Genomic DNA, 25,642 nt, shown 5'->3' with positions numbered 1-25,642 from the left:
CACAAAAATGGCAGGCTGAGACGTCGTGGTCTGGGCCTAAGCAAGGTATACAGAGAGAGTGGAAATCCTTATGCGGTATTTGCTTCCCACATGAAATGCAATTATTAACTTTGTCTGACATCGGTCTGAGGCAAGAAAAGTTTCCCCAACGGGGTACTTAGCTTTCAAGAAGACTTCGGCTGAAATACTTTCATAAATCTCAGGAGCTGGCCAACTGGCACTTGCGAACTGCTTCTGCTTCGGGCATCGCGCGGCAAGAAAGACTGAAGAAAATGGCGTCAGCTGCCTCTTTTATACCCCTGCCGCACTGACGTCAGGGAAGAAGCGACAACAGACGCCGGACCTAGACTTTGGAATTCGGCCGACCGAGGACCCGCCTGGCGGCAGGATAACCCATCTGTTATGACTGCAGCTGTATGCACGATGAACATCAATGAAACATCCTTATATCTAGTCTCACTAGAGAAACCATCCAGACAGAAGAGGCCCAGTATCTTGAGAAGCTCTCTTATAGTGATCTGGTTCTGCTGTGATGAAAATATGAAGCAACTTGTCAGAGACAGGACTTTTAAATTGGAGGAAGGCACTCTGATAAATGGTGCCCAAATGGGCATCCAGGAGCAAGACATTTCTTGTAGGGAATAGGTGCGACTTTTGTTGTCTCAAAGAGAACTAGGTTTTGGAAACAGGTGAGGGTGAACTGCAGCACTCTCTGAACCTTTCTAGGGTTGATGCCTTAGACAGGCATCTGGATACAGGTAAATGTGAATACCCTTGGCCCTGTGCAAGGCAATTATTGCAGCCAGGTACCTTTGTGAATAACCTGGGAGCAATACATAAACCAAATGACAAGGAAGTGAATTGTACATGGCAACCCTTTATTTTAAATTTGAGGTACCATTTGTCTTTCCTGGTTATGGGCATGAAAAGGTAAACATCTTTTAAGTTCCAAGTAGCTATGAAGGCTTGAAGAAATTGAAGAGACAAAAGGGCTTATAAGGTCAGCATCTTGGACTCTGGCACTTTTAGAAAATGGTTTAGCATTGTCAGATCTTATATGGGTCTGTGTCTCCTGTCTTACCTTGAGACTAACAATACTCGAGCTGAAGTTTAAGCCCTGATGTTCTAATTTTGCGACAAAAGATCTTGTAACAGTGACTGAATTAAATGTCTTTATTCTTTGGAGACTGGTGGAATACCTGAGAATTCTGGCTCCAAGAACTGACACGAATTCCAGAGCCCAGATTTACAATACCAAGTTGTCTAAAGTTTTTCTATTCTGACAAAAATGGCTAGCCATACCTCTGTTCTTTGGGTGCTGATGGAGGGAAGACAGGGGGTTGGAGAGGGGAAAATGGACTGGGGTCAAATTCATTAGGTAGAAGAGGGAGAAGTGCGTGCAAGTTACAGCTGCTCCCTATCAGAGGCTTGACTCAGAAGGCTCTCAGGCTACCCCTTCTAATCTGCTAGCCATTTCATCTTTGTTAGCACTTCACAGTTTTCCTTTTCTCCTGCCTCCAGTGGTAAGTCCAACTCTTGGTGGGTTAGTTATGCCTGTAACCAGGAACAGAGAAGTAAAATAACTGCTTCATAGACTGCTTGGTCTTTTTCTAAGTTTCAAAACCTTATTTTGCTGGGGCTATAAAGAATGACTTTCTGCAGTAGAGAATTAAACAGTTGTGCTTTGACATGATCTAGCAGGGTCCAAGACCTCAGCCAAGCTTGTCGGCTAATTACAGATCTGTGGCTGCTGATCTGTAGGATACATGCATAGCATCAGCACCATACTGGACTGAATGCCTGTCAACTTGAGTGGTGAAACTACATAATTCTAGTATCCTATGTTTCATGCCCCCCCCCCCCCAAAAAAAAACATCTTTATTAAATTTTCACATATGACAAAGGCAGTTACATTTACATAAATGAAAAATACAAAATGATACCACTTTAGTTGCAAACAGTTTACATCACAGATGCCCTTGAAACAACTAGCTGCAAACATTATACACTTATAAACCTTTCAGTCAGTCAGTTAAGCATTGTACGGTTCTTTCAAACCCTGCCTCAAACCTTGTTCCTGCTCTGCATATACTGTTCCCAGAATTCCCATTTTTTTCCTGAGGATTGCTTCTTTCCTTTTATAAAGATGTCAATTCCACTTGTTTTATCTGTTACTATATTCACTGGCTCTAGTAAAGTTGTTCTAGACTTTGATTTCCATTTTCTAGTAATTGGTTTTTTTTTTGGCAGCCACTATAATTAGATTCAGCAAGGATTTAATGTGTCTAGGCAATTCTGATTCTGTATCATAACTACAAAAAAAAGTCATCTCCCCAAGTCAGTGAGAGCAGCCTGCAAGGAATCCCTAAAGTCTGCCAAGCTCATTACACTCCCTAAAAATGTTCCCAGCTACCTCTTTCTTGCCTGTCACACCTCCAACATTTGCTATCTACCAGAGGAAAAATTCTTTGGCGTCTACTTGGGGTATAAAAATACCTATGTAAACATTTACAGGCAAAGGTCCTAAAACTTTTAGATTTTGTTGCACATTTGGGAGATATACATATACCCCCCTCAGTCTCTTTGTATTGCTTATCCAATCTCTCTTCCCAGTCCTTTCTAAACTCCTCAGATTGATCCTTATAATCATGCTATATTTTACATGCTTTACTAATTATTCCTTTTTAATGGCAGCTTCTGTTCTAGATTCTATTAAAAGCCCTACCAGTGCTGGCTTTGCAATTAGGAGCCCCCTATTTCTTTCTCTTTGCCTAAACTCCGATTTTCAATCATTGATAGGGAAGGCAATCTATAACCTGCAGTCCAAATAAATTCTTGACCTCTTCCCACTCTTATTACCTTTCCTTTTCTAGTTATTTGCTCCCAATACCTTGGTTCCTTTGCCAGTTTTCTCTAATAAATTCCAGCCCCCTCTTGCCTATTATCTGTATCCCTGACTACAGTCATCGCTATTGGCAAAATCTCTTTTCTACAGTCTCGTGCTGGTTTGGTTCTTAGAATACTCCTTGCTGTTTTCATAGGTTCATAGATTCATAGATTAGTACTAAGCTAACTCCCCTTGCAAGCCATTTTAAGCCTAGCCAATTATCCCTTGTGAGAGACTAACCCTGCACCTTATGTTTGTAAGGCAAACGCCTTAACCATTAGGCCACCCTCCCATATAATACTCTGTGATTTTGGTTGTTCTCCTTAAGAGTCTGCATCCAAAATTCCAGTCTCTTCTTATTTCACTATCTCTCATGGTCTTAACCTCAGTGTCCCCACTCATGTTCTTCATCTGAGAAAGGAGAGTCTCTTGGCACTTCAACATATTTGACTGACAGAGGGATAAAGCCCGGACTATAACCCATTCTTTAGGAGGACTCTGTATCCCCCAGGAATATTTACTGATGAATTTTCCATGGACAACATGCCCCACCCCCTCAAAAAAAATATATCACAAAATTTCAGTTGAGAACCACAATAATTTAAATGTAAGCAAACAAAATGCAAAACCCAAAAGGCAAAGTCCAAGTGTACTTGCTGTTCTGCAGGAACAATGGGCTTAGAACTGCCTACAAACTCACCCAACATGGAACATGAGTCTACTGATGTCCTCACCAATGCAAAGAAAATGAACTAATCCTGTGTGAGTTACGCTCCCTTTTCACCCGGAGTTCGGCCACCCTGGATCGAGAGGTAATCTGACAAGGGAGAATTGTCATGAGTATCTTCAAGGACTTCTGACCACGCAACATGTTCATCATACTTTGGTTTGGAAAAACTGATGGTTGCAGAGTTATTGGGTAGCAAAGCAGACCTTTCTAATACTTCAACATTTAAACAAGTCAATGTTTTTCGAAATAACAGCAACAGTTAAAAATATCTGCAGTGCAAAATACTTTGTGAAAGTTTTTTTTCAGTTATGTTGCCTCACTTAATATATACTTGCATATATTGTGCTATTCATGAAGGATTAAAGTCTAGGCCCCTGCTATTAGGAAAAACTAGTCTGATGACTTAGGATATTGGTGTCACCTGGTAGTGTCTCTGATACTTGCTCATTATTAGTTCCTCGTGATAAAAACTATCCTTAAACAGAGTACTGAAAATCAGTAATTCTTACCTTCACAAAAGAAAATGTCCCAAACACGGAGCACTGATGACCACGGTAGAGTTCTTGAAAAGGCACACATAAACCATTCAGTCATGTAAAGGATGGGGTCAATTTTGTACTTGCTTAGATGTCTATGGGCCACAGGTGAAACTTTGCGCAGGAGCGAAAAGAGAATCTCCCCATCAAGCTGGATAGCCTCCTACAGAAAAAATGACAGGCATCAGAAACTGAACTCTGTTTAAAACAGAAGAGAGGCAACAATTTTGTGGACAACAGCTTTTAAAAGTTGCACCAAAAAAACAAACAAAATTTTAATTACATTATGTTGCTGGACAACAGTTTTCTCCCTCTGTGGTACCAAACAGCATTACTGCTGGAAGAACCCCTAGGCAAATAAACTGATGAAACAGTTTACTTTTGCTTCAGAGTTACAGCTACATCATTACATTTCCCAGTGACAAGAGCTTCACGAAGCCTGGTACTGCTGAAAATGCATTTCATTAAATGTACTACATGGTAAAAAAAAAAAAATGAAACAGACGCTCCAAACTAAACTCATCAAGCTAGTGACAATGCACTAAAACATAGTTATTTGAAGTAGTTCTTGTATTTAATCTGAAAATAGATTTCTAAAAAATATGCCTCCCTGTTCCCATAATTCTCAATTTTCATTGAGTATGTTGAACTACTTGCCAGTGGTGGCAGAATCCAGTTCTTACTCATAGTTACAGTACAATGACCTGGTACAGTGATAGGAACAAAAGTAAATTACTTTTTCAACCAAAGAAATGCAAGGTGCCAGTCATCTTTTGAATAAAGACAGATGGAAAGACAAAATATGGTTTAGAGAGAGGAAAGTAAGCATCTGCAATAATTTACATTGACATGTACCCGTGAAAAATGCAGGACATACCATGGCCATAAGAAAGGGAAATGCAATCCATATTCCTTGGTTAGGAAAAAGGGACATGCTATTTCTCACTCTGTGGGTATCTGCAAGTGTGTCAGCAGAACGCAAGACTGAATTCTGTGTTGTGTGTGCGACTTCAGACTTACAGAACTGTTTCAAATCCTGAATATCATGCTTGTGACCTACTGATAATGTAGCCTCATGTTTGTATTTACCTATAAAAAAATCACCTACTGTGTTTTCTTACAACAGGAAAAAAAAGTTCTCATTTAAGGGGAAGTAACATCTTGTTCCATAAAGTAGAAAGACAATCACAAACTGGATACAGCTCAACTGATCAAGCTGTTACAAAAGGAGAAACCTGCACAGATGTCAGTGGTATTGCAATGTGATAATGGCAAGACTGCTTTTGGGGGACAGAGCTGGAGGAGGACAGTGATGGAGAATAAGAGCTGTATTTTTTGCTTGAAGTCAGCAGGCAGGACAAGAACGTATTCAAACGGCTGGTCACAAAAAGAGGATGAAGTAATTATTCTAGAAAAGGACTTGAGCTCTGTGGTGTCCAGCAAAAAGTAACTATGATGATGTCTGAAACAAAATTAGAAGTTATGTACCTACCATAACGTTCCATGTTAGTTGTCTTCTCTCGCCTTCTTTCTTGCTGGATGGGTTCGGAGCCGATCCTCGGCTCCGACTCGGCACTTGCTTTAGCTCGAGAACTCCTTTTACCAGCTCGAGGCAACCCTATATCCCATGATGCAAGGCGGAACTACCTCAGATCTCGTTTGGCAGCTAACTGACCCTGCTAAAGACTATCCTAACATAATTAGGAACCATGGTTCCTAAAAGAAGTCCTCATAACAATGCTCCAGAGGAAGCAATCTAATAGGAACTCTCCAAGATCTGCCCAGGCCAGGGGGAAGGAGGGAGGGACACAAGAAAGAAGGCGAGAGAAGACAACTAACATGGAACGTTATGGTAGGTACATAACTTCTAAATGTTAAGTTGTCAATCTCGCCTTCATTTTTGCTGGATGGGACCGCGTCCCTAGCACCTGTATCCCGGGTGGCTCAATGGAACAGACTCTTGAGAACTGTGGAACCAAAACTGGCCCTATCTCTGGAGGCCAAATCCAACTTGTAATGAGACACAAAGGTATGAGGAGTGGCCCAAGTAGCTGCTGCACAAATAGTATCAATGGGAAGTCTATCCTGAAAGGCTACAGAAGTGGATAGACTCCTGGTCGAATGTGCTTTTGGCTTAGAAGATAGTTGTTTGCCCCTAAGAGAGTACACATAGGAAATGGTGGAAGTCAACCACCTAGATAAGGTCACTTTAGAAACTGGAAGACCTAACTTGTTTTCTGCATAGGAGGCAAACAACTGGTCTGATTTTCTAATTTGTTTAGTCCTATGCAAGTAGTACCTGAGCTGACGATGGACATCCAAAAAGTGCAGCTTCTGTTCAGCTCTATCAGAATAGTTAGGAAAAAAGACTGGTAGATCTATAGATTGGTTAATATTGGTTTGAGATACAACCTTGGGAAGAAAGGAAGGGTTAGTTCTTAACGAAACCCTATCCTTGTGAAAAACCAGATAAGGTGAACGAATACAGAGGGCCTGAATTTCAGAAACTCTTCTTGCAGAAGTAACAGCCAGTAAAAATATAGTTTTCCACGTCAATAACTTCAAAGAACATGTAGCAGACGGCTCGAAAGGAGGTAAAATTAGGGATGCCAACATTAAGTTTAGATCCCATTGCGGAGGAGGGTGTTTCACAGGCGGTTTTAGGAGAAAAACTCCTCTCAAAAAGGCCTTGCATAACCTATGAGACATGATGTTATTGTCATGCAAGCCAACATGATACTTGGAAATAGCAGCCAGTTGTACTTTGACTGTAGATGACGAGGATCCTGAATGAAAAACCTCCGCCAGGAAATCCTAAACAGAATGTACGGGAGCAGTAAAGGGATCAATTTTTCTGGCGTTTGCCCAAATCGAAAAACGTCGCCACTTGCTAGCATAAATAGTCCTAGTGGACGACTTCAAAGATGACACTAAAATGTCTCTGACCGAGTCAGAAATCATTGGCAGCCTGGCTAGGGAAGGAAGTGGAGCAACCAAGCTGTGAGGTTGAGAGAATGAATGGCCCGGTGCTGCTGACCCGACTGGTGAATCAAAAGATCCGGAACTGGGTCCAGATGCCAGGGCTGCACCAGAAGATGACGATGCAGAGACGGAAACCAAATTTGTCGAGGCCAATATGGAGCAATGAGGATCAATTTGGCTCTCAAAACGGTGGCTTTCTGAATGACTTGTGGAATCAATGGAAAGGGAGGAAAAGCATAAAGAAGTCCCCGAGGCCAATCCTGGGTTAGAGAGTCTCTCAGGGGTTGACCTGGAAGGGGAAATAGTGTGAAGTAGTCTGGGCACTTGTTGTTTAGAGGGGTAGCGAAAAGATCGCAACAAGGAGTGCCCCACTTCAGAAAAATCTGATCCACTACAGATTGATTGAGAGACCACTCGTGAGGCATCAGAATAGATCTGCTTAGCCTGTCCGCCAATAGGTTGGACCTGCCGGGGATGTGCGTTGCTATTAGAAACCGTTGAGAAGAGATCGCCCATTGCCAAAGTCTGAGAGCTTCTCGACATAACGGATAGGACCTGGTTCCGCCCTGTTTGTTGATGTACCAGACCACGGACATGTTGTCCGTTTGTACTGCAATAGTCCCTGTGGGAAGGAAGTCGTCGAGGGCTTGCAACGTTAAAAGCACTGCTCTCATCTCCAGGACATTTATGTGCAGATGGTATTCTATGGGTTGCCACGTCCCGTGGACCATCCTGCCCTGATAATGCCCCCCCCCACCCGATCAGAGAGGCATCCGTGGTGACAGTGGCAACTGGAGGAGGGGGAATAAAGGGTCGGCCCTGATGAAGAAGAGGGGAAGATATCCACCATTGTAGATGAGCCCTGCACGACTGTGTTACCAAGATTTCGTGTCTCATCGGAAGATCGTGGTACGACCACTGCGTGAATAACATCCACTGCAGGAGACGCATATGGAAGCGAGCCAGTGGTAGAAGAACAATGGCCGCAGCCATTAGGCCTAGAACTTTCAAGACAAACCTGGCTTTGATCTTGTTGCATTGTAACAGAAGCCGAACAAATTTTTGGATGTCCAGAATCCTTTGATCTGTTAGCTTGGCTAACATTTTGACCGTATTTAACTCTGCGCCTATAAAGGTGATAGATTGGCAAGGCAGCAGAGAGGATTTTTCGAAATTTACCGAAATTCCCAGTTTCTTGCAAAGCTGTAGGGTGTAGTCTCTGGACTGAAGAAGCTGATGCTTGGTGGTGGCGGAGAGGATCCAGTCGTCCAAATAAGGAAACACCTGGAATCCTCGACGTCTCAGGTGAGCTGTGACCACTGCCATGCATTTGGTGAACACTCTGGGGGCTGAAGTGAGGCCAAAGGGCAGTGCTCTGAATTGGTAATGACTGGTTCCCAGCCGAAAGCGGAGAAACCTTCTGGAGCGTCTGTGAATCTTTATGTGATAGTACGTATCCTGAAGGTCTATACAGCACATCCAGTTGTCCTTGCCCAGAAAGGGCAGAATGGATTGAAGCGTGACCATCCGGAATCTTGCCTTCTTGACAGACTTGTTTAGTCTGCTTAGGTCTAGTATCGGTCTCCAATCTCCCGTCCTTTTGGGGACCAAAAAGAATCTTGAGTAGAAGCCGGATCCTACTTGGTCTGCCGGCACTGCCTGGATGGCTCTTTTTTTCTAGGAGTTTTGAAACCTCCTGTCTTGCCAAATCCCTTTGACCGGGTGAGATGTCTGGAAGGGATTGTAGAGGTACAGGAAACCTTTTGAAGGGGATCTTGTAACCCTCGGATATGATCGACTGTACCCACTTTTCTTGGGATAGGGATTGCCTGGCTACTGGGTACAGTGAAATTCTTCCCCCGACTGCCTCCAAGGGTGGGCAGTCGGGCAACACCTCAGGGATGCTGAAAGGGCTTCTCAGGAAGAGACTCCCTGTTGCCCTGGTTCTGAGGACCCCCCCTGCCTCTAGGGCGGCGTCTATTATTGTTACCCCCTCTGCCTCTGGGGGTAAACTGACCACGTGTGTCTGGTGTAGCTCCTTGGGCTTTTCGGAACCACATCTTCCCCCCCTTCTGACCCTTGGGATAAGGTCTAGGAGGAGTGGAAAACTGGACTCCAACGGCAGAAAGAGTTTTACCGTCCTGCTCACACCTGGTCAAAGTATCCTTCACCTGAGGTCCGAACAAGGCCGAACCATCAAAGGGGGTGTTGGTGAAGGACGCCTTAAAGGGGTCCGCAAAATTACACAGCCGCATCCAGGCTTGGCGTCTAAGAGCAACACCTGTGCCTGCGGCCCTGCTCGCTCCATCGGCCGCATAAGATATGAGCCGCATGGAGGAGTTAGATATGGAATTCAGGATAGCAAGCTGTAAGGCAATCTTTTCCTGAGCCCCAGCAGCAGAAGGATCCTGAACTACTTCTCCCAGTTCCTTGAGAATATCTCGTTGAAGCCTGGTGAAGTGACAAAGGTAATTCAGCGAACGCATAGCAAAGGTCGCTGAAGAAAACATCCGCTTTCCATACCTGTCCATGGTCCTAGAATCCTTATTAGGAGGATGGACAGGTACTGAAGGATCCGCCAGTTCCTTCTTAGTGGCCGCAGCCACCACCATCGCATCTACAGAAACACCTTTGGAAAGGAACTGCTTATCCGAAGGGGCCGTGATGAACTTGGATGGTCTCCTGGGGACAGGTTCCACAGAATCTGGAGCCACCCACGCCTTCCGAGCCGCTACCTGCATAAGTGGGTCGAAGGCGGAGACACCCAGGAGGTGGAGGGTCGGGATCCAAAAGCCTCCAGGTATACCGACTCATCCTCGGAGGGGTCAATGGAGGGCCAATTCCCCCTCTGTTTGAGGAGCTCAAGGATGTCTGAAAATGAGACATCCTCAGAGGGGGACCGGGGGGAACCCTCCGACTCATCTAAGTCGGTATCGGATGTAGTAGACTCGGGGGAGTCTGTGTGTTTCCTCTTGCACGTCCTCTTCCGAGGGGGTTCCCCTGCAGGATCAGGAGAAACCTCGGAAGAGGAGGAAATTCCCAGTGGGGAAACCTGGGGCGATGGATCCCTGGGCCTGAGAGCAAGAGGCTGGCAAGAGGCATCTGCAGGCACTGATGAGGGAGGAGCTAGAGGGACGGACCGTTGACCTGGCTCTGAGGCCAGGACACTCCTCATCACCTCAAAGGCTCCTTCTCCCCGGGAGACCAGAACACACCCGCTCCGAAGAGACAGGAATGGTCGGCTCCAAAGAGAGAGAAGGCTCCGAGGCCGATGTCGGTGCCGAGCTTACCAAAGCCGAAGCCCCGAGAGGGAGAGCGGGGTCGGACAAGGGTCCGATGCCACTAGCCCCCTCGGAGCAGACAGTGGAAACCCGACGACCGGATCCTTCCAAGGAAGGTCTCAAGGAAGAGATCGGAGCCGAGGACGATGGAGCCGAAGGATGTATCGGCTCCGGCATCGAAACAGTCGCTGTCCCGAGAAGCTCTGGCTCCGAACTCTGGTGAGGAGTCGGAGGAGGAAGCTCAATGATAGGGGTTATAGCCACAGTCTGTTGAGACGGGCTATGGAGCATTTGGGCCAGTGCCTGAGACTTCAACAGCCTGCTTACCACCCTCTCCAAGTCGTGGTCAGACAGCCTGGAAGATCTCGAAGATCGGCTCCGATGGCTCCGCTCCGATAAAAGAGGAGACCCCGGAGCCGAGTGAATACTCATAATAGAAGGGGACCGGGATCTCTTATGGGTCGAAACCATCGGAGCCGAAGTCCCTTGAACTCCAGATGGAGCCGAGGATATCTCGGCTCCGATGCTGGATAAGGTGTCGGCTCCAGCCGGAGCCGACAAGGCCACAGTAGTCAGGGTATCGGAGCCAGCCGGCACCGAACCCACTACTCTAGAAGAAACAGTATCGACTCCAGCCGGAGCCGATGTCGGCTCCGACGGAGCCGAAGCCACCAGAGGAGGCTTGGACACAGTAGCCTGAGCCTTCGGTGGCTTATGAGGTTTTCCTGACTTAGGGGTAGAACCTTCAGGTTTAAGTAAACCTCGGAGGATAAGTTTGTTCCTCCTTTCCTGCAGGACTCTCTGGCTAAAAGCATGACACAACGCACAGGAGTCCTGCAGGTGCAAAGGCCCCAGGCAAAACACACAAGAAGTGTGACCGTCTGTCAGAGACATTTTCTGACAGCACTGGTCACACTTCTTGAAGCCTGAGACCTTGCCTTCTCTAGACATCCTAAAAAAGGATAGACACAAACAGTCCACACAAACACACAAATTAATCCCTACACAAACACACAGGAAGGGATGACCAAGGGGGAACTAGGCCTAACAAAAACTACTGTAACTTAACTTATAAAGTTCAGAAAAGGACTGAAAAAGAGGGAAAGGGTGGGCTGTAACTAGTTTACAGACTAAACTGACACTCAAAAAAGGGAAAATAAACTTCTAACTACACTTTTCTTATTTTACTAAGAAAAACTTACCTCAGCTGGCAAAGGAGACCTCTTTCGCTAAGCGGCAAACGAGATCTGAGGTAGTTCCGCCTTGCATCATGGGATATAGGGTTGCCTCGAGCTGGTAAAAGGAGTTCTCGAGCTAAAGCAAGTGCCGAGTCGGAGCCGAGGATCGGCTCCGAACCCATCCAGCAAGAATGAAGGCGAGATTGACAACTTAACATCAATAATTTCAATGGGATTTTAAAGTGGTGGATGTCCATTCATTTAATCACTTGGGCCAAAAGACATTTTGTAACTTATTTTTTAAGACTGTAAATTTATTGCAAAGGTGGTGTGATGTATATGAAAAAAAGCAAAAAAACAAAACTGAATATCCATGAAATTTAGTTTCTTGGGGCAGAGACTGCAAATGTTTAAAAAAAGTATTTATACAGTTTAGACTGCAACAAGATGCTGCAAATGTTTTACAGGAAATTAGTGCAAAGAAGTTAAACATGTTTAAAAAAAAGATGACAGGAATGTTTGGAATGGGGAATGGGTTTATGAAGCAATTTTAAACTATTGAATAAAATAGTGCATTTACCCAGTACTGTGTTTATTTCAGAATGCAGGGCAGTGAAATTATTGGGGAGAGTTAAAAGCTTATTTTTGTGGTGATGATACTCACCTAATTAATTTATGTAGGAAACAAAGATGTCACTAGTGTGGGGTAAAAGATCACAAGATGCAATACTGCAAGATAGAGTAGGATTGTAAAAAACAAAAAGTACAGTTGTGTACACTTACCATAATGTAGATGTTCGAGTGTATTCACTGTTGCAGTCATCACATTTGGGTTATCTGCTTGCAGTAGCCCTCAGTCGGCCTGATTATCAAAGTCTTGGGTCCTGCGTCGGATGCTGTCTCATCTTCCATGACGTCAGGTAGTCAGGGGTATAAAGCATGCAGCCGATACCATTACATCAGTTTTTCTTGCCCCATATGTCAGGTGCCCCCATAAAAGGAAGCAATTATATATACAAGGTTACACCTCCAACAAAAAAGCACAACACACCAAAAAGCTTTAAGCACAGTAAGCAAGAATAGAGGTATAGCCAATAGAAGTCAGGGGGCTGGAGGGAGGGTAAAGTACAGTTTTGTACCTACCATAAATGTAGATGTCCGATAGACATGCAACTGCAGACATAACATGTGGGTTGTCCTGCCTCAGGCAGCCCTCGGTCGGCCGGATTCCAAAGTCTGGGTCCGACGTCGGCTGATGTCGCATTTCTCTCCGACGTCAGAGCGGCTGGAGTATATAAGCATCAGCCGATGCCATTTTTTTCAGTGTTTCTTGCCCCAGATGCCAGGTGCCCTCCAAGGAAGGCTGTAATCAAATTGGAAGACAAAAACAGGATTCCAAACAAATACATGAGCAGTAAAACAAATACACCATAACAGATATCCCCAGCTAAGAGTAAGGGGGATAGGAGTGGACCCTAGGCATAGAGGGGTATGGAGGGAGGGAAAACCCGACTGCAGTTGCATGTCTATCGGACATCTACATTTATGGTAGGTACAAAACTGTACTATGTCCTTCAAGAATGCAACTGCAGTCATAACATGTGGGTAGAATACCACAGCTTAGCTGGGGGAGGAGGCATGCTCTAGGAAAGAGATGGTGTGGCAATCAAACCCTGCAGGACTGCCGAAGCAAAGCCTGCTCTGGATCTGGAATATAGAGGGAGATTGTAGTGTTTGGAGAATGCATGCACGGAGCTCCATGTAGCAGCTTCTAGAATGTCCTTTGTAGGCACCCCTCTTAAAAATGCTGTAGAGGTGGCTGTAGCTCTGGTGGAATGTGGTCTGGCATAGGCTGGAACAGTCTTCCCATGAAAGGAATAACAGAATCTGATGCAATGTCCAATCCATTTAGAAATAGTCTGTTTAGAAATTGCTTTTCCTTGGACTGCAGGGGCGTAAGGTACAAAAAGCTGTTCAGACTTCCTACTGGCCTTGGTTCTGTCCAGGTAGTATCGAAGTTGTCTATGAATGTCCAGGGTATGCAAAAGTCTTTCCCCCTTATTCTCAGGATTGGGGAAGAAAGCAGGCAGATGAATGGCTTGATTTAGAGAAACCCTAGATACCACCTTTGGCATAAAAGTAAGGTTGGTCCTTAATGAAACCCTGTCTCTGTGGAAAATAAAGGGTGGTATTGCCATTAGGGCCTGTAGCTCCGAAACCCTTCTTGCTGAGGTAATTGCCAACAGGAAAGCTGTTTTCCATGAGAGAAATTGCAAGTCAACTGAAGCTGCTGGCTCAAAAGGAGGTAGAGTCAGTTTTTCTAAGACAAAATTGAGGTCCCAGGCTGGCACTGGGGCCTTTCTTGGTGGCTTAATGTTCTTGATTCCCCTGAGGAATTCTCTTAGCAAGGGGTGAGAGAAAACAGGAGGATCAGTGTTGTATCTAGCTGAAATAGCAGATGCATGTATCTTTATTGAAGAATATGAGAGGCCGCTCTGTAGTATATCTGCCAAATATTCCAAGATGAGTGGGATGTTCAGTAATGATGCATCATGTCCTTTGCTGGTATTCCAATTGCTGAATCTTTTCCACTTTGCTAAGTAAACCTTTCTGGTGGATGGTCTTCGAGCCTCTGTTAGTATCCGCTGTACTTCCTTGGAGAGAGATAAGCTGAAGTTATTTATGGGATCTCCCAGGCTGTTAGCTGCAGTGTCTGAAGGTTTGGATGCAGTGTTTCAAAATTGTGTTGAGTCAAAAGTAGAGGCCACTGAGGGAGGGCCCACCTCCTGGTGTGACATATGCTCCGTAGTAGTGGGTACCAGTGTTGTCTTGGCCAATCCGGAGCTATTATGATTCCCTTGGGCTTCTCTGCTTTGATCTTTAGTAATACTAAGGTCATCAGTGGCAGAGGTGGGAATGCATAGATTGCTAGGGAGTTCCAGTTGAATGAAAGGGCATCTATTTTCCAAGCCTTTGGATGGTATGTCCTTGTGCAAAATTTTGGTACAAGATGATTGAGGTGAGAGGCAAATAGGTCCACTTCTGGCTTGCCCCATGTCGAAGTGAGTTGTCTGAAAGCCTTCGGATGTAACCTCCACTCGTGTGGATCTGTGAAATTCCTGCTTAGGCTGTCCGCCAACACATTGTCTTTTCCTGGAACAAACTGGGATTGTAACTGGATGTTTAGACTCAGTGATTTCTCCCAAAGCTGCATTGTCAGTCTGCAAAGGGGTAAGAGTGGGTGCCCCCTGCTTGTTTATGTACCACATCACAGTGGTGTTGTCTGTCCGTATCATTAAATGGCCTTGCTGGAGTTGGTGTTGAAAAGCCTCGATAGCATGCATTACTGCCAGCATTTCCTTTTGATTTATATGCAGATGTGTTTCCTTTGGAGACCATTGTCCTTGTATACACCTGCCTTCCATGTGCCCCCATCCAAGGTCTGAGGCGTCTGTAGTCATGGTCTGTGTTATCTGTGGTTTTTTGAATGACATACCTGTGTATTCCTGGCTCACCGAGGCCCACCATAGGAATTCCTTTTGTAGGCATGGAATGAGTGGTATGATTGTCTCCAAGTTGTTGCTGTGTTGAGACCAAATGCTTTTTAGGTACCATTGAAGCTTTCTCATGTGTAGTTTTGCTAATGGAACCAGTAGAATGCAGGATGCCATGTAACCCAGGGCCTGTAGGAATCTCCTTGCAGTCATCTGGGTGAGTTTTGCTAAACCTTTGAAGTATTGAGTTAACATCTCTTGCTTGTCTTCTGTCAGGTAAGCCATCTGAGAGGCTGTGTTTAGTTTGGCTCCTAAGAAGATTATTTGCTGGGATGGCTGCAGTCTTGACTTTTGGAAGTTGACTGTGTATCCCAGAGCTTGAAGTAATCGTATGACATAATCCAGGTTTTTTGTCAACATCAATTTGTCGTCCGCTTGTATGAGGCAGTCGTCCAGGTATGGGTAAATTTGTATACCCTGGAGCCTGCAATGAGCAATTACTGAAGCCAGGCATTTTGTAAATACTCTGGGCGCAGTAGATAAGCCAAATGGCAATGCTGAGAATTGATAATGCTCTGGCCCTGCAAGAAATCTGAGGTATCTTCTGCAGCTGTGTCTGATAGGGACATGCAGGTATGCCTCCTTGAGGTCCAGAGTAATCAGCCACGACTCCTTGCCCAGCATGGGAAGGAGTTGCTGTAGAGTCAGCATTTTGAACTTTGGTACTATGAGAAAGGTGTTTAATGCGGACAAGTCCAGTATTGGTCTCCATTGAGATTCTTTTCTTGGAACAAGGAACAGTCTTGAGTAAAACCCTGTTCTTGTTCTTGTTGTGGAACTCTTTCTATTGCTTTCATTCGAGTCAGCAGAGTGATTTGCTTGATAGCCTCTGCCCTTTGATGTTGTGGTAGATTTGGCATGCCTTGTTTTCTTGGTAAGGTATGAAAATGAAACCTGTACCCTCGGTCTATAATGTCCAAAATCCATTTGTCCTTTGTCAGTCTGTGCCAGTTTTCTGCAAACAAAGATAATTTCCGCCAAGGGAGCTTCTAGTTGTTCCCTGGTAGGTGGTAGTAGAGGAAAGTCATTGAGTTTGTGGTTGTTGGGCAGGTGAAATCCCTGCGTCACTTCTTTGGTTTCCTGGCTGCCATTGTCGTCCCCTGTAAGGGCCTCTGTATTGGCCTCTTCCTCGCCACGCCTGTTCTTACCCCTTTGAAACTTTTCTGGATTAGGAAAGGACCGGTTTTTTGAAGGCCAATTCCTACTGAATCTGGGGGGTTGAACCTGGAGGAAATCTTTCACAGTCTGAACTGATTTTGCTTTTTCTTCGATGGTCTTTAACACTTCCTTAGCATTTGCACCAGTTCTTTTCCAAAGGCGCATCCAGAAGTTTTGCTTTTACATGATCTGGTAGAGGTTGATCTTTTAACCAAGCATGTCTACGCATCACTGCCCCTGTCATAGCTGCCCTACATGAAGCTTCCAGTGCATCATATCCACACTGCAGGAAGTGATTGCTTACTTGCTGAGTGTTATGTACAGCTTCCTGCAAAGTCTTCCTGTCTAAAGGATCAGGAGAAGCTAATGTTTTTGTAAATCTTCTAAGAGATAATCCTGATATTGGAACATATGAAAAGGCAATTTAAAGCTCTCATAGATAAGGTAGTGGATGTGTAAACCTTTTACCCCATCTCTAATGACCTTGCTTCCCTGTTGGAGGGCAAAGGATTTTTTGAGGTGGAGGCTGAAACTCCTTTAGGCCCCTGTGAAATAGTTTCCAAATCAGCAGTATGGGCCCTGAATAAATGGGAATGAGTTTCTGGGACCCTGTAATACCTGTCTGGCTTGGCTGGAGCAGGAGGAAGAGAATCAGGGGTAGCACTAGAATCAGAATACAAATCATCCAGAACATCAAGTACAGGAGGAATAGCTAAGGGCCTGTGCTAAGGCTTCTTAAGTAAAGTCCTAAGGCGTTCCCTAGAATCAGAATATTCCTGACCCTGCCACTTGAAATGTTCCCTCATGGTGTGCAGAACTTCCCCAAAAGAAATATCCTCAGGAGGGGAGGCCGAAGGTATGGAATCTTCTGCATCCGAGTCCTCATAGGTCTGGAAGAGCTCTTCCTGGCTATCAGAGTGGACCGAGCCCTCGGAGTCTTCATCTGAAGGAGAAGGGTCAGAGGGTTCAACCCGGGGCCTTTTATCAGGAGGAGGCTGGGATGCTCTCTCAGGATGGGCCTGTGAACCTCTGATCATGGAAATTAAATCAGCAGCCATGGACATAATTTGTGTCTCCGGAGTCGGCTGAGGTAAGGATTTGGAAGCAATATGCTTAGTTTTGCTGGCTGCCTTAGCCCTAGTGTAGGCCTTAATAGACATGGCCATAGGAGGCCTGGCAGCTTCACGTGCAGGAGTGACCTTGTCTACAGCAATGGTCTCGGGCATTTCCTCGGTTTCGGTATCCGGAGGAAAATCTATAACTAGCGTCGGAGTAATATCTGGAATCAGAGTTGTCGGTAATGCGGTGTCTTCGGTTCGGAGCGGTGGAGAGACTGTCTCAGAGGGAACCGGAGCACTCGCGCTAGGTTTTGGCATGGAGTCGGTGGTAGACACGGGCCGAGGATGTCGGTCCCGGTCTTTTCACTTTTTGGGAGTTTGCAATGTCGGAAGCTCCGACGGCATGGTGTAAGCAAATTTATCGCCGAAAAAATCTTCAGCGAACTCCGCCCGGCGCCTGAGAGTGCGCTTGTTGAAGCGAGCACAGGCTACACAGGCCGAGACGTCGTGGTCTGGGCCCCAGGCAAGGGAGGCAGTAAGAGTGGAAATCCTTATGAGGTATTTGTTTACCACAAGAGAGACAATTGTTAACTTTTTCAGTAATTTCTGACATCGGCTGAGGCAAGAAAAGGTCCCCAACGGGGTACTTAGCTTTTTTGATGACTTCCGTATCGTAGAATACAGGAGCTGACCGACCGGCACTTGCGAACTGCTTCTGCTTCGGGCACCGCGCAGCAAGAAAGACTGAAGAAAATGGCGTCGGCTGACGCTTATATACTCCAGCCGCTCTGACGGAGAGAAATGCGACATCAGCCGACGTCGGACCCAGACTTTGGAATCTGGCCGACCGAGGGCTGCCTGAGGCAGGACAACCCACATGTTATGACTGCAGTTGCATTCTTGAAGGACATCTAGGACTGCAACAGTGAATACACTCGAAAATCTACATTTATGGTAAGTGTACACAACTGTACTATGTTCTTCGTGTTTCACTGTTGCAGTCATCACATTTGGGTAGATTCCCAAAGCTAAGGATGGGAGGAGGAAATTAGATAGCATTAGGACCAGCTATAAGGCCCCGCAAGACTGCAGTGGCAAAGCCAGCTCTGGATTTAGAGAAAATTGGCAAATGGTAATGCTTGGTGAAGGTATGTACAGAACTCCTGGTAGCAGCTTCTAGGATGTCCCTGATAGGGACATCTCTGAGAAAGGCTGTAGAGGTAGATACAGCCCTGTTTTCCAAGAAAGGAATTTCAACTCTGCATTTGCTGTAGGCATAAAAGGAGGTAGAGTGAGTTTTTCCAAAACAAAGTTAAGGTCCCAGGCTGGAGTAGGGGTCTCCTGGGTGGTCTTAAGCTTTTGGCCCCTCTGAGGAACTTGCTTCAGCAGTGGATGAGAGAAGAGGGGTGGTTCTGTGTTGTAATGAGCTGAAATGGCTGAGGCATGAATTTTGATGGAGGAAAAGGAAAGGCCCTTGTGAAGCATCTCAGTTAAGTACTGAAGAATCTGAGGTAAATTGGGCACTGCTGTGACCCTCCCCTGAGTTTGGTTCCAGGAACAGAAACTCTTCTAGTACTAGGCCACCTTGCCTCCAGAATGTCATCCAACACTTGCTTACTGAGGGAAGGTAAACAAAGAGATCAGGTTAATTAGCCAGGCTGCCAAGTTCAGGGTTTGAAGCTGTGGGTGCAGAATCTGGCCCTCCTGCAGGGACAGCAGTGACACACAAAAGGGGGTACACAGTGTTGGTGTGGCCAGTCTGGTGCAATCAGTATCGCCCTTGCTTTGTCCTGTTTGATCTTTAGTAGTACCTTGGAGAGTAGAGGCAGAGGGGGAAAGGCATAAACTGATAGGTTTTTCCAGGTGAAGGACAGGGCATCCACTTTCCAAGCTTGTTTGTGGGGAGTCCTTGTGCAGATTTTTTCAAATTGGTAGTTCTGAGGGGAGGCAAACAGGTCTATATCTGGGCTCCCCCATTTGTTTCTTAACATGCTGAATATCCTTGGTTCCAGTTTCCACTCATGTGGGTCCATGAGATTTCTGCTTAGTTCGTCTGCCAGTGTATTTAGCTTTCCTGGCAGGAACTGAGCCTGTAGGTGCACTTGGTAGCTCAAGGCTGTGTTCCACAGAGACATGGCTAGTCTGCAGAAAGGGTATGAGTGGGTACCCCCCTGCTTGTTTATGTACCACGTAACAGTGGTGCTGTCTGTCTTTACCATTAATTGTCCTGGAAGAATGTGGTCCTTGAAAGCTGTCAGAGCATTCTGTACAGCTAACATTCCTTTTTGATTGATATGCAGGTGCATTTGACTTGGGTTCCATTTGCCCTGAATGCACTTCCCTGCCAAGTGAGCCCCCCATGCATAGTCTGATGTGTCTGCTAGGGTTTGGGTGACAGGGGTAGAGTGAATGGCAGTCCCTTGTTTTGGTGGCAGGCCAAAGGAACTCTATCTGTAGACAAGGTATGACAGGAATCATTGTTTCTAGATCCTGAGAATGTTGACACCATAGACTTTTTAGATACCATTGTAGTTTCCTCATATGCAGTCTTGCATATGGAATTAGGAGAATGCAGGAGGCCATGAACCCCAGGGCTTGCAGTATTTTCCTTGCAGATAGCTGGGTCTTTGTGGCCAGTAGTTTGAAGTAGGCTATCAAATGAACTTGTTTCTCTGGAGTGAGGAAAGCCATTTGGGAAGTTGTGTTCAAGCCTGCTCCCAAGAATACAATTTGTTGGCAGGGTACAAGATGTGATTTATTTACGTTTATGGTGTACCCCAGAAAAGTTAGCAATTTCTGTACAAACGCCAGATGATTCAATAGTATGTCCTGGCTTTCTGCCTGAATTAGACAATCGTCCAGGTATGGATATATTTGGATATTTCTTTGCTGCAAAATGCAATGACTGGAGCTAGGCACTTTGTGAATACCCTGGGTGCAGTAGATAAGCCAAAGGGCAGTGCAGAGAACTGACAGTGCATGTAGCCTGCTTTGAAGCGTAGGTATCTTCTGCAAGATTTCCTTACTGGGATGTGCAGGTAGGCTTCCTTTAAATCCAGTGTTGCCAACCAGGCATCCTTGCCTAGCATAGGAAGCAGCTGGTGAAGAGTTGGCATCTTGAATTTTGGAATCACCAAAAATGTGTTTAGGATAGGGAGATCCAGGATAGGACTCCAAGAGTTGTCTTTTCTGGGTACCAGGAAAAGTCTTGAGTAGAAACCTTGTCCCCTTTCCTCTTCTGAAACAGGCTGAATAGCCCTGATGCTTAATAGAGAAAGAATTTGCTTTTGAGCCTCTGCCCACTGATTTGGGGGTAGATCTGGCCAACCGTTTGGGGTTGGTAAGGAGTGGAAGTGGAATCTGTATCCTTGGGAAACTATATTTAAAACCCATTTGTCCTGGGTAATGAGTTCCCAATTTTTTGCCTGCAGGGTTATCTTTCCCCCTAAAGGAACAGTCAAGTTGTGGTGGGCTTGGAAGATTTAAAGTCAAGTCATTGAGACCGTTTACAATAGGGGAGTCTTACCACTCCCTGCTTTGGAAGTGGGAGCCCCCCACTACTTAAGTCCTGTGAGTACCTTGGGACTGAAGCCTGAGTGTTCTTGCTGGTTCTGGGTTTGGACTGAGAAGACCTGGAAGAGGCAGGAAAGGACCAATTTTTTGAGGGCCAATGCCTACTAAATCTGGGAGGCTGTACTTGCAGGAAATCTAACAGTGTGAATAGATTTAGCTTTTTCCTCCATATTTTTAAGTACATCTTCTGCTTTGTTGCCAAACAGGCGGTCTTGGTTTAAGGGAGCATCCAGCAATTTAGCTTTAACATGATCTGGCAAAGCTTGCTCCTTAAGCCAAGCATGCCTTCTAAGTACAGACCCAGTGACAGCAGCCCTGCAAGATGCCTCTAGTGAATCAAAACCACATTGCAAAGTATGTTTCCTAACTTGTTCAGCAGAATGCATTAAATCCTGTAAATCTTTACTTTCAGCAGTCAGGAATCAACATTACTTTCTGTTTAAGCAATCCAATAATATGCTGCTGATACTTTAACACATGAAACTGGCAGTTTAAAGCCCTAATGGCCAAGGTTGCAGAAGTGTATACCTTCTTACCCCATCTATCCAGCACCCTGGAATCTCTATCAGAGGGGGTAGGATTTTTGGCATTAGTAGCCTTAATGTCCTTGGGTCCCTGTGAGATGGTCTCAGGCTCTGCAGTAGGATTTTTAAAGAGGAACTTGTGAAAGTCAGGAGCCCTGTAATATCTATCAGGTTTTCTGGGAGCAGGAAGTAGAGTGTCAGGGGCCAAGCTAGATTCCGGGAAGGCATCATCAACAATGTCCAGTACAAGGGGGATAGCTAAAGGCCTGTGTTGCGGCAGGAGCAAGAAATCCCTAAGCCTCTTTTTAGAGTCAGAGTAATCCTGGCCTTCCCAGCGAAAATGCTCCCTAAGAGTATGCAAGGTTTCACCAAAACAGAAATCCTCTGGAGGGGAAGCAGAGGGAATAGAGTCCTCTGCATCAGAATCCCCATAGGTAGATAAGGGTAAATCCTGGTCATCAGAGGAAACAGAAATTTCAGAGTCCTGATCAGAAGAATCATAAGGAAACAGTCCTAGGTCTCTCAGAGGGGGAAGGGTAGCTTCCCTGGATTAGAGTAATAAGGTCTTCAGCCATTCTTAAATTTTGTTTTTTAGGCATAGAGGCCTGACCATGCGGTCTGGGTGTCGGTTTTCTAGGCATGGATCGAGTTTTAGTCCTTGAAGAAGAAGAAGATGGCATTGGTTTAATATACAAGTCAGCAGGCCTGAATACACCCCTCAGAAGCTGGTGCCTGCACAGTGGCTCCGGACCCATCCAAGGTAGAGACATCCGCAGGTTCCACAGTTGAAGCATCTTGCGGCATACCGGACTCCGAATGGGTCTCAGTAGAGGCCTGCGAATCTGAAGTAGCAGGTATCAAGGGCTGCGAAAGCACCTCACTGAGTACCGGTGAACTGGCGACTAGCTTAGGAGAAGCCTTGTCGGCAGCTTTGGACCTATGCGGTCTAACTCTGCGTTTTTTCGGAATGTCAGTAGTCGGGAGGCTTACTGATGCCATATCTGGATAATTGAACCAACTACCAAAATATTTAGAAGCATAAAGAAACAGTCGATGAATAGTTCGTTGTTTAAATAAGGCACAAAACCGACAGCGAGGTACGTCGTGGTCAGGGCCTAAGCAAGGAATGCAGTACGAATGAAAATCTTTATGAGGTATTTGCTTTCCACAAGAAATACAATTAACTTTTACTGACATCAGTTTAGAGCAAGAAAAAGTTTCCCCAATGGGGTACTTAGCTTAGTTGAAGACTTCGGTTCTGAAAATCGAAAATTAAAATTTCAGGAGTCGGCCAACCGGCACTTGCTTCTGCTTCGGGCACTGCACTGCAAGTAAGGCTGATGTGGTGTCGGCTGCATGCTTTATACCCCTGACTACCTGACATCATGGAAGATGAGACAGAAACCAACGCAGGACCCAAGGCGTTGATAATCAGGCCGACTGAGGGCTACTGCAAGCAGATAACCCAAATGTGATGACTGCAACAGTGAAACACGAAGAACATCTGGTTTGACTGCGATAGAAAGACAATACGGAACAAAAAATAGAGAGAGGAGGAAGAGTGATGTTTTAGTAACTAACAAAGGGATAAATTATAGTAATGTTGAAGGAAAGAAGTAATAAAAGGAGGCACAGATGATGTACAAACAAAATTACGTGTTTGAAAACAAAATTGGGATTTTGGAGGCAGAAGGTAAAAGTGGTGATGAAACTGAAAAGGAAGAAAAGAGAATGACAAAAAATTGTGTTGGGGAAAGAGTGGAGGTAAGAAAAGAGAAAAAAATCTCTATATATGAAGTTTAAAAAGAAAGTAAGGACCATCAGTTAATATATTTAAAAAACAGTTACGAAGGTTATATGTTCTGGAATGGTGTAAAAGCAGGATCTTTTTACTCTGCATCTAGACGTCAAGTGATGTAAACCTAAAAAGTTAACCTTTTCATTGGCATCTTAAATGGACTGCTGGAGCTTTCCTCCTTGGGTGTCCACTGAAAAATAGGCTTTCCTCATCTGGACTTTATACATCTGTCAAACTTTGTGCAGACATGTAAATAAATTAGAGAGAACCTCTACTCTTTTCAATAAGTACAGTGGGATCTTGCATATCCACCTGAGCTACCACCAAATCAGGGACAATGAGACCTTGGCTTAAATGTCTAATCAAAAGGACAGCACACTCAGAAGTGTAGCAAACCCCTTAACATTACACTGCAGTGTCAGTACAGGAAATTAATCCACCTACTTATATGAGAATAGAACCCACAGCTTTCTGACTTTCCAGCACCAAAAACAAGTGTGCTGCCTGCTGAGCTGCTGAAGCAGTAAATCATTTTAGAAACATCTGAACATACTATTTCTATAAAGTGCTTCATGATGCAAGTACAAAAAATGCTTTGCACTTTTTTGTCTGATCAGTCATATACAACAAACTTCTTTATTTGGATCTTTCAGGTATTCCCTTAGTTATAATAGGTGAATTAACCCAAGTATCTTCCATACCATTACAGAAACATTCTGACCAAAGTTAAGACAGATGCCTGTAAGTGTGCCTAGGTCCATTCTGAAGTGCCTGTTCTGTGTTCATAAGATCATAGAATCACAGGAATTTACTAGGCTATTGGCCCTGAGGCCCTTACTAGTCTAGCCAAGAATTTAGCCCATGTTTAGTAAAGTCACCACCCCATACCCCTTGTCCAGCAGGGACAGGGGTGGAATCCCAGGGATTTATTTTCTGTTTCCCTATTTAGTTATCCAGGTTGCGCTTAAAAAGGGATAAAGAGGTACTCTGCTTGACATGGAGAGGGAGTCTATTCCATAGATGGCAGGAGTCTTTGGGACACAAATCTGTCTCACCAGCAAGTCCTATTGATGTCACAGACCAGGTTGAGGTTGCGCGTGTGGGTTACTCGAGTGGAGCTTAACTTGCGTATATGCAGCAGTCCCATCAAGGCGGGGTCCAAGATCGCCTTGTATGCCAGACAGAGGTCACCTCTGAGGAGTCTGTGTGAAACTGAGTAGAGGGATAAGGCTTTTAGCCTGTGTACGGTAGATTTTTGAGGGCCTGGATTCTCCTGGTGAGGAACCCAGCTGCTGCATGTTGCTTTACAAGGTATATGTCGAACGGGGCACATAAAGGAAGAATACAGGTATGTTATGACCTTGTCCCTGGATGAGATGCCTTTACTTATGAGGTGGGCCATGCAGAAAGCTTTCCATACCTAGTTCATAATCCAAGTTCATAATATTCTTTCTAAATCAAAGCAGTATACTTCCTTATGATAAATGTATAACTTAAGCCCATCAACTCTGCATCACCTTTGCAATGGAAGTAATACGGATGTTCATCATGTTTCACTGCTGCAGTCATTACTCTTGGGTTATCCTGCTGGCAGGCTACCTGCAGTTGGCCTGAATTCCAAAGTCTTGGTCCGGCATTGGTTGCTGTCGCCTCTTCCCTGACGTCAGTGCGCCAGGGGTATAAAAGATGCAGCCGATGCCATTTTCTTCAGTCTTTCTTGCCGCGAGGTGCCCGAAGCAAAAGCAGTTCGCAAGTGCCAGTCGGCCAACTCCTGAGATTTTCGTGTTCGAATTTCAGATCCGAACTCATTTAAAGCCAAGTACCCCTTCAGGAAAACTTTTTTCTTGCTCCAGACCTATGTCACAAAAAGTTAATAATTTTATTTCTTGTGGGAAGTAAATACCTCATAAGGACTTCCATTCCTACTGTATTCCTTGCCTAGGCCCTGATCATGACGTTGCTAATTGCAGGTTTTGTGCTAGATTTAACCAACGCACTATTAAGAGTCAGTACGATTTTGCATTTCATTACTTTGGCCGAATATTTAATTACACGATGTCATCTGATAGCCATTCGACTACCGCAATTCACAAGAAACGCAAGGAAAAGGAAAAGGACAGGCATCCGAGGTCCAAAACTGATGACGAGGCTTCTTCTAAGCCATTCGCCGGTTTGCCGGTTCTCAGTGAGGTGCTTTCGCAGCCCCTGCCGCCCGCTGCCGCAGGCCTCTTCCGACTCCCACGTGGAGTAGACTAGTAGACTAGGCCACTGGAAACTCAAGGTATTGGACACTTGGAAAATATTCCCTCAGATGGGTCCGGAGCCGCTGAGCAGGCATCGGCTTCCGAGGGTGTTTTCAGGACTACACAGTTGTATGTAAAAC

The 25,642-nt window shown here is 45.2% G+C and overlaps 1 protein-coding gene across 1 annotated transcript in view; it reads right to left on the bottom strand.

Moving 5' to 3' along the window:
* The window catches only part of TBC1D10A (TBC1 domain family member 10A), a gene marked incomplete in the record, with an annotated part of 1,058,544 nt that overhangs the window by 95,628 nt on the left and 937,274 nt on the right, over positions 1-25,642 (bottom strand). Inside the window, 1 exon segment of the mRNA XM_044065589.1 lies at positions 4,127-4,316. Coding sequence (XP_043921524.1) covers positions 4,127-4,316 — 190 coding nt within the window.

This window comes from Protopterus annectens, chromosome 1.part0 (genome assembly GCF_019279795.1).
Source record: "Protopterus annectens isolate FY-2018-M chromosome 1.part0, PAN1.0, whole genome shotgun sequence".
Lineage (NCBI taxonomy): Eukaryota > Metazoa > Chordata > Ceratodontiformes > Protopteridae > Protopterus > Protopterus annectens.
The sequence above is the reverse complement of the archived record's forward strand: the minus strand, read 5'-3'. Positions and strand labels throughout refer to the sequence as shown.